At 38.5% G+C, this 10,031-nt stretch overlaps 1 protein-coding gene across 1 annotated transcript in view; it reads right to left on the bottom strand.

Moving 5' to 3' along the window:
* Nucleotides 1-4,426: 4,426 nt before the first annotated feature.
* The window catches only part of dpyda (dihydropyrimidine dehydrogenase a), a 174,958-nt gene continuing 169,353 nt past the window's right edge, over nucleotides 4,427-10,031 (bottom strand). Inside the window, exons 21-23 of the mRNA XM_084103109.1 lie at nucleotides 9,761-9,907; nucleotides 9,526-9,666; nucleotides 4,427-5,624 (exon numbers count right to left, since the gene is read on the bottom strand). Of these exons, the coding sequence (XP_083959235.1) occupies nucleotides 5,454-5,624; nucleotides 9,526-9,666; nucleotides 9,761-9,907 (459 nt within the window). The 3' untranslated portion in view covers nucleotides 4,427-5,453. The remainder of the gene's footprint in view (nucleotides 5,625-9,525; nucleotides 9,667-9,760; nucleotides 9,908-10,031) is intronic.

Below are 10,031 nucleotides of genomic sequence, written 5' to 3'. Positions count from 1 at the left end.
CCTCTGTTGAAACTCACTGGTACGGTGCTCAAAGTTCACAGTGAAACACACATGATGAGATCAAGTCCTGAATCATCAGGACCAAATACCATCCTGTCCTTCCTCCTTAGGCTCTGTTCACTGGTATTTCCATCTCATCTCAGTGACCTTTACCTGTTAAGCTCTGGTATCAGAGTGTCCTCAAACACACACAGACACACACACACACACACACACACACACACACTCAGTGGACTTACATAACCAGTCAAGTACACACACACACCTTCTTCCAAAAAATGCACCCACAACATCAGGTTTATGGGACAAATTCATTATTATACTATTTAAGTGACTGTTGTCTGACAAAGATGCTCGCATATACTTTACTTAAATATGTTTTCTAAGATTCAAGCTAGGATGCTTGAAAAGCATAAGCAGGTCCAATTAGATTCTGTGGCCACAGAATTCCACAGAAAGTGAATTACTGCTATTCACAAATTTATTCACATTACCAGTTCCTAGATAGATAGATAGATAGATAGATAGATAGATAGATAGATAGATAGATAGATACTGCCACCACACTTACAATATTCAGTTTACCCTGGGCCGTTCCCCCTCTCACTCCTACCTTTGATAGGAAGATGAGATCGCTTCTGCTCACACAGACTCACTCACACTCGCACACACACACACGAAATCAAATTGATTATTACACAGTACAGTGGATAATCTATTACTATCAATGTTCTGGGGACCGTGTCCTTTTGAAGCATAGCTAGAAATGCTTTCTCAATCTCACACCCCACTCTTCATGCACAAGCACGGCACAACAAAGAAGCTTCACAATGCATGTCAAACTCCCGCTCCGACTGCTCCGTGCAAACGCCACGAGACAGTCAAGCGGCGACAACAAACCCGCGGTTAGGCTAAGTGTCACCATCAGAAAACGGCACAGACAACAATGCGGCCCGCCAGCATGTTGTGGGTCTTCATAAGTCCTGTCAGTATTGGCTCAAAGCTCCAGACTCTGGCAGCTCTTTTTCTTGTTGGTGACGTGATACGAGGCTGTTTTTAGATTTAGGGGAGGTGTGGGCCGGCTCGCATCCATTAAAGAGAAGGTGCTGGGAACTCTAATTCATTTGTCACTTTAGCCTGGAAGTTCTAAATGTCAGACACCACGATTTCTCAGCACACATCCCTCCTGCTCAGTAAAGACAGAGGCGAGATATTGTATCGAACGACGGTTGGGAACAAATACAAAGCTCTGAGCTAATGTTTCTGTTTATTACAGCTGTCCTGATAAATGACTTCTGCCACAGAAGTTTCACTCCATCGCACAAGATCCCACCAGACCTCACTCTTGTCGAAATGTGCACTGAAAGAGAAGACAAAAATGCTGAATTTATACTTCTTGATCGTACATTACATTACGTGTTGCTTTAGTGATGTAGTGCATTTCCATTTCAATGCATACGGCATCGCAATTCAAGTATGCATTTTATTAGTTCACGCATTCCCTAAGCATCAAACCATGACCCAGACCCTGCTAGCACCATGCTCTACTGTTTGAGCTACACGAATGCTAATGCAGTAAAGAATTTTTTTATTAAATACAGTTGAGCATCACCACCCTGAGCATTTATGGAGTATATAAGCTGCAAAAATGGGTCATTCAGATCATAATGGTTCTGACATCACCTGAGTGAACTAGCATATGACCACTCATGATTACATATCAATGCCTATACAGCATTCAGCAACTTTCTGATGAACAAAAGTATGAATTACTACGGTCTGTAAATCATATTGTTTGTTTGTCTTAAAGGTACAGCAACAGAAATAGCTGATTTAAAAGGATAGCCCGGTGTAACGTGATTTCACCAAGTAGCCTACCACAACTTCCAATCAACCAATCAGATTTGAGGGACAAGTTTACAATTTTTGTCAAGTTTAGGCTTAGAACCAGGGTGAGGTGCTTCAACATCAGTGTTATTCACCTCTGATTTTAGGGAAAAGTTATGGGTAGGGTTAGGTTTAGGGGTAGGGACAGGAATGTTATTGTCTTACTTGGCAAAATCACGGTGACCAGGATGGCCCACCAAAAAAATGGAAATTCTGTCAGCATGTCGTTTCAAACCTGCATGACTTTCTTTTTTCTTTGGAACAGAAAACATGATATTTTAAGAAAAGTCTAGGCTATTTTTTAAAGACTTCTTTTGTGTTCCTCAGAAGAAAGAAAGTCATACAGGTTTGGAATGACATGAGGGTGAGTAAATGGTAAAATTGTTAATATTTGAGTGACAACTTTAAATCGAAGGGTCAGATGTTAAATTCTCATGGAGAACCGAATAAAAATCAATTTATGTATTTACTGGTGTAAAGCATGACCTGAGATATAATTTTCTTGAAAATTAAGCATATTTCCCTGTAATTCTCATTACTGTATATATATATATATATATATATATACTCATTATATATATATATATATATATATATATATACACACTATTATATTTATAGAATGGTAGTATTTATATTACATTTAATTAATGCTGCATGTTTTTGATCGCGAATTATAGTTAGGCCTACTGTTTTATAGTAAAAAATAAAAATACAAATCACATTATTGTAATGAGAATTTTGTGTTCTTAACTCATTGAAATAACATTATAATGTAGTATATTTTTAACTATACCTGTAATTCGAAGGCTCAGATGGTCAAGTGATCATGGAGAACTGAATAAAGACCTCGACTAACATCTTAAATAGATTTTTGGGGACAAGTGCATATAAACAGGCTACAGTACACTGACACACACAGGCATTGAGTCTTTTAAATGTTGAAATGTGAAGCAGTCTAGTGGATCATCATTTAAATTCCACTCTGACTCTTGGCTCAAATCCAGACGTCAGACAATGGATTGAAATTAAAGCCAAAGCTAATTGGAAAACATGCCTGACAAAAACCTCACGGTTAGCCATGTTCAAGCTGGGTGACCCTCACTCGCCAAAGAGTGGATACAGCTGTGACCTGAACAGAAGAGCAATGTTTTTCAGAACATCATTAACATTAATGGAGGCACAATCAATCAAAGAAGATTTGAATCTCAAATTGTTTAATATTCCATTTACCTGAACACTTCAAACTACATTTCTGTGGCTGGCTGTAAATCCTGATAAGTTGGCTGCGTTTCCGCGTAGCTACGCTTCCTCGCCTAGTCGGGAGAATGCATTAATTAATACATTTGTTTGCGACAGGCACAATTACGCTGTTGTTCAGTGTGTACTTTAACAAGCAGCAAGGACTTTTCAGAAATGTCTGGCTGCTGAAGTGAGCGTTAAGGCCAGCACCCTCGTCATCCCTGCAAAGGAGACATGTCAGCACACCCCCACACGCTTAATACGCCACTGATGATCGTTTGCACTGGCCTCGAGTTCACACCACTGGTGCGAGATTGATGCCATGTTGATTTTTAATGATGTGCGCTACGAAACAAGCGGAGAAGGGGGGAGCGCCATGCATCCTGCACTGCGACCATGCAAAATGTCATTCTAATTATCTCACCAGCCAGCCAATGAGGAAGTAAACATTTACACTAACCTGTAACCCCTGAAGCCGAGACACGGGGCCCGCATTCGGAGTGGAGCCCGATTTATTGGCAGACTCTGATCTGCCCGGCGACTAATCAAACCAGCCGGCAGCGTTTGGCTTCCATCCGTCTGTAAACAACACAGACTACGTGACATCTACATAACAAATATGAACTATCACCCTCGTAGGTGAACGCATGAGACCTCAATTATTCCAGTCTCCTTCAAATGTTTTTCGCGTGTTGCCGATCAGCAGATTGCCCTCATTAACCCCAACCGGTATTACTGTATTAATACAGTACACAAGGGAATTACTTACAACAGTGCTAGTCAAATAAGATTGACAACAAGACTTTTTATTAATATGCAAGTTCACAAGTGTGCAGTTACAGATAAGTACATGTTACTATAAGTAGGCTTACAGGTAAGTATAAATTATTAGGCAAAAAAATTAGATCAGTGGTATGAAACATTATTAAAAAAATCAACATAAGAATCTGAATGTTATTTTCTAATATGTAGGGTCACAATTTATTCCAATAAATATATATATATATATATATATATATATATATATATATATATATATATATATATATATATATATATATATATATATATATATATATATGTATACTGACTATATATATCAAATATTTATTTATTTATTGGTGTAAAGTATGACCTGAGATATGTAAGCATATTTTCCCCATAATTCTCATTAATTTGTAAATAATGGTAGTATTTGTATTACATTTAATTACTGCTGCTTTAAGTAAACAAAAAATGTATTGAGGATTGTATTACTGAGTAACTGTTTTATAGTAATTGATTTTTTTCACATTATCGTATTGAGAATTTTAGGCTTAACTGTCATTAAAATAATGTTATAATGTAAAGGGCTAAAATTTTCTCTGTTTTCTTTTGATTTTGAGCTGAAATATGAGCCAGTATTGACCCAGTGCACTGCTATCCTGACCGGTCATCAGTGTGTTAGATGGTCTGTAGAGAGCGAGCGAGGTGCGGATGGGCCCTGTATTTGTTGAGATAGCGGGAGTCAGACTTGACCTTTTGGGTTCAAGATGAGTAACAGCTAGTCTTCATCTCTAATGTCTGGAAATAGTCATAGATGACCTTTACTTAAATGTTCAGTATATTTCTAGGGTAGACCGTCCCTCTAAATGACCCTGTCCAGATGGCTAATGCAATCAAACTCAACCACATTTGTTATTAAGGGTTAAAAGGACATTAATGCCAATTAGAAATAAAAGTGGGTAACTAATACTTCGGGTTTAGTTTTAGAGGTATGCTGGCTTTTTGAATACAGTATAGCATATTATATAACATAAAAACAAACCTTTTCTAATCATCATATGTTTTGGAAAACAACGCTGAGTGTGATTCCGTGCCAAACCATCCACCATTCAATTAAAATCTATTCATCTCCTCATTCCCCATCACCACCTCTTGTATATGTGATTGCATTCTGTTGTGGATGTAGTGGACGATCCATCATTGTGGCTCTTGTTAAAGGATACAGCGTTCTTCCCACATCTGCATAAACAGCCATTATTCCCTCTGCTCAGATTCATTCCCATCAGCCCTCGGAGAAAGAGAGACAGGAACTTCACCTCGACAAATTGCCTTGCTATTGTTTCAGAATAACACCACGCTTTACACCCTCTAAGATTATTTCCAGATAATTGGCTCCTGGAAATAAGGCAATTATTATTATTTTTTAAATCTAATTATTTGCGCCCCCCGTCCCCCCCCAGACAACAAAGTTAATTCTTCACACTGCAATTACAAAGTAAATTCGATGCTGTGATGTAGACATTTTTATCTTTTTTTTTTTTTTTTGTCCCGGATTTCTCTCAGCACACGGGCTCCACGACTTGAGGGAGGCCTCGCTTTGGCACGTAAGCCGTTGTCCTGGCAACCATCTTGATGCAATGGATGATGGGGCAGACGCTGAGGCAGAGAGTACAGCCGGTGCAGCTGTCCTGAATCGAGGGGAGATGAGTCTCGGGGTCAAACACAATGGCCTGCCAGACACAGAGACATTAGAATCATTATATCCTTACCAGGGGCGACAACCTGCTACGGCTGGACGTCACACAGTACAAATGCAACAAAGACTGTGTGCTGTCCGTACACTGAACGACACAGATGTGTGAGAGCTGTCAAGAACATGTCATGTGGGTCATATTTCACACATTTCCCAAAATCAAAATAAGAAAAAAATATTTGGCATTTCAGGGTTTTAGGGTTAAATTCTCATTACAGTATTGAAAAAAACAACAAAAAAACAATGAAATAATATTCAAACTGTATTTATACATAATGGCAGTATTTTTTAGAATCTGCCTTTTAATGTATTAAATTTATGCACATTGAAATATAATATAATATAATTAATTATGCATTATTATATTATATTATATATCAATTGTAAAGTATTTATACATTGTGATAATATTTGGAATATCTGCATTAAAAAAATGTTTCAGCTAGTTTAAAAAGAAGGATGATTAATAATAATAATAATAATAATAATAATAATAATAACAACACTAACAATAATAACAACAACAGCAACAACAATAATAAATGTAATTATTTTAAAATTATTTCTACTGTAATTACAAAAACAATATTATAATATAATATAATATAATATATATAATTGACAAAATTCTGAAATTCAGAAGTATTTATACATAATAATAATAATAATATTTATAGTATCTGCCTTTTCATTTTTTAAGCTGGTTTAAAAATATAATTATTTTAATGTAATTATTTTCACTGAAATACAGTACACAAAACTGTATTAAAGTAATTAAAATGTAAAGCGAATTATCTTTTACTTAAAAAAAAAACTTAGTAATGCTAATTAATGCATTACCAATGCATTACAGTAATGAGAATTTGGAAGGGAAATTCGTGTAGTTTGCAAAAGTGAAATATTTCCACAATGCAAAAAATCTTAAATGGGCTTAAAATATAATTTCCTTTATGTAACATGCAACTTTTTTATAATTTTTTGTTTGATATTGCAGTGAAATGTGAATACACTACGGAGCAGAGGAAGGAATGGCCATCAATCTAAACATTATACTAGACTGTTAAAACAATCAGTAAAATACTGTGTTTGTACGACAGGAAGATTAGACATTATTTTGGCAGGTGAAATCGAGTATGGGCACCTTTTCAAACATAACCGGATTGCCGCCGGCGCGTCAGACTGCTGTTTTGTATTGCTTGATGGGCCACCTATTTGATCGTGACACATTATGTTGACGAATGCTCCTCTATATTAGAAAGCATTAATAATGTGTAATTCCTCTTAGAGATCCACTCACAGACAATGAGCGTCACTGTGAACAATTACTGCTTTGATAAAACCTGCACTCTACTTCATCAATACCCTTATGATAAATTGCAAGGGACATTTATTTAACAGGAGAGGGTGAGATGAATACTTTAATAAAACTGTCAGAGCCATCCCACTTGCCGTACTTCTACAGGCTGAAGCACAAGGGGACATCACCATTTTCAGCGCTAATATTCATTAGAGTCTCTAAAGGGAAAATCACGTGCGCTAATAAGCCATCTTTAGCCTGCCAGTAAGAGGCGCCATAGCAGCATTTGGTTTTTTGTTTATTTTTATGACTTTTTTGACACTTTTTATGCATCTTTTTATGTCAGACTAGACACTAGGTATGACATAAATATTGGTATATTGGTTTTACCAGCAGCTATCACCCTGTAGCCCAAGACTGGTTGCCCACTGAAGCTAAGCAGGGTTGAGACTGGTCAGTATCTGGATGGGAGACCTCCTGGGAAAACCAGGTAGCTGCTGGAAGAGGTGTCAGTGAGGCCAGCAGGGGGCGCTCACCCTGTGGTCTGTATGGGTCCTAACGCACCAGTATAGTGACGGGGACACTATACTGTCAAAAAAAGCACCGTCCTTCAGATGAGATGTTAAACCGAGGTCCTGACTCTCTGTGGTCATTAAAAATCCCAGGATGTCCTTTGAAAAAAAGTAGGGGTGTATCCTGGCATCCTGGCTAAATTTGCCCATTGGCCTCTGTCCATAATCATGGCCTCCTAATCGTCTCCATATAAATACTGATGGTCTTCATCACTCTGTCTCCTCTCCACCAATAAGCTGGTGTGTGGTGGGCGTTCTGGTGCAATATGGCTGCCGTCGCTTCATCCAGGTGGATGCTGAACATTGGTGGTGGTTGAGGAAATTCCTCCCTTCTATATGTAAAGCGCTTTGAGTGCAAATAAAAAGTCCTATATAAATGTAACAAATTATTTTAGTTTGGTATTTATAGTTTATATTGGTCTTAGTATTGACTTCAGTATAGAGGGTATGCATTGACGTCACTTTCCCGCTGGAACACGTTCCCTCAGCCGGACTGAGTGGCAAAAGAGCTGCTGCATGACTGGATTTAACAGGGTAAACCGCGAAAACGCCATGCAGTAAAACAAACGATTATCAGTTTAAACTAAAGGTTGGACTCGATATAGAGCTCCTTATAACTTACCAAAGATCCAGTGATCCATGGATATTGACATGCAGCCAGGAATCGTTTTTCCTGACTTAATATGTGCCTGATTTCGACGCCAGGGAAATAAATAAAGCAAATTTGCCTGTGAACGCTTTATATAAATACAGTATATATAGGTATATAGGTAGGTCTAAATCTGGGTGATCATTCATACCAATGTTATATATATCATCATATCGTCCAGCCCTAAAACTTGTATAGTTTTTTTGTCAGTGTTTGTTTAAAAACATCCAATTAAGCAGAATATACGATGGTTTTAGCCCAAAATTCTGCATATTGACACAAAATGATAACTGCAAATGTAGCTTTCGGCAATCTGTGAAATTATACCTCAGATTTCTTGTCAAATCTATTTGTACAGTCAATCTCAAAGCTCTTTCCCATTTTAGATGTGTTTTGTGTGTTTTTTGCGGCATTCACGCTGAAAACCAATCCTGCCGCTCAGTCTTTTTGCCACTCAGTGGGCGTAATCGCTAGCCTAGAAATCCCTAGCGGCAGCAAATTTTATTTTGCAGCCAGTGTCGTCTAGCAACTCTCCGTTGGCTTGCGAGCTGGAAAAAACGAACTCTAGTCAGGCCAATCACATCGTGTATAGAGTCGGTGGGCGGGCTTAACATAATGATGGCAGAGTTGCGACGGTTCTGCGTGAATTCCCTGCTACTTGAAAACAAAGAAGAACTGCTGCTGCTGGCGAACAGCGGTCTTTCGAAACGGCTTTGGCCGCGACTCTAAGACTTGGAGTTAAGCTTTTCTTTGAAAAAAGAACAAAGAACGGCACTGAAGTCATTCTTAAAAAAAGGAAGATGTGTTCGAGTTTTGCCAAACGGATACGGCAAAAGTTTAATCTATCAACTAGCTCCGCTGGTGGGAAAACGCTCTGGTTGGTTGTAGCGCTATCCTATTGCGTGCAGAGGGAATTTGAAAGACAACCGTTCATCCCACCCCTCGGATTGAGCCCTGCCAATGGTGTGTTCCCAGAACCAACATCTTTATGTGGGTCTGGCTTGTCAGGCTACGTGATCGCAGTCACTTTACGCTCTATATTATTTGAAATCTTACAAAACGTTAAGCATGTACGCTAACTGCTAGGCCACATTTTTGCCCATTCTATGGCATATTGTCATTGTTTTTGCAAACATAAACCTCATTCTGTTAGCTTGAGATGAAAAACTGCTAGTTGCTGAGAGCAAGCCATGGTTCTTTTTCAGTTTATAAACCTACTAGCTGAAGACTTGGAGCCCTGGAAGGGCCAGGAGCTGTAATTTAACAGCCAGAGGCTTGGAGCTATCGCTTTGTGTGGGAACAAACAGGCGGTGTGTTGGTGTGTTTCTGTATGGGTGGGAGGATAGAGAGAGGTGCGCACCTGGTATCCAGCATCGTTACAGGTCATGTAACACTTCCCGCAGTTAATGCACATCTCCGGATCGATCAGAGCTTGCACTTGCTCCTGAATGTTTAGCTCTTGATAAGCACCGATGTGTTTTAGAGCTTTGGCTATCACATCCTGAGCACAAAAACAAAGGTCAAAGGTCTTGAGGTTGGAAAACATCTCTGAGCTACAACTGTACACAAGCATTGTATAATTTAAGCAAACCCACTTTAACTCTTGGCACAGGACCCTTGGGAGTGTAAACTCTTGTTCCTTCAGTGGAAATGGTGTCGTCACTGCAGTCTTTCAGTTTCTTTTTGTGGTTTGCAATCGCCTCTTTCTTTTCGTTCAGATACAGGCCAAAACTGGGCAGACTCTATGGGGAACAAGAAACAAACCCACTGAATTGTAGCCGAATTGTAACATGTCAGCCATTTTTGTCATTGTTAACTAAAACTACAATTGAAATAAAGCTGGAATAAATAAAACATAAATATTAG

This window comes from Abramis brama (genome assembly GCF_963993115.1).
Source record: "Abramis brama genome assembly, chromosome: 24".
Taxonomy (NCBI): Eukaryota; Metazoa; Chordata; class Actinopteri; order Cypriniformes; family Leuciscidae; genus Abramis; species Abramis brama.
Note: the sequence above shows the minus strand (reverse complement) of the source record. Positions and strands in the feature narration are given on the sequence as shown.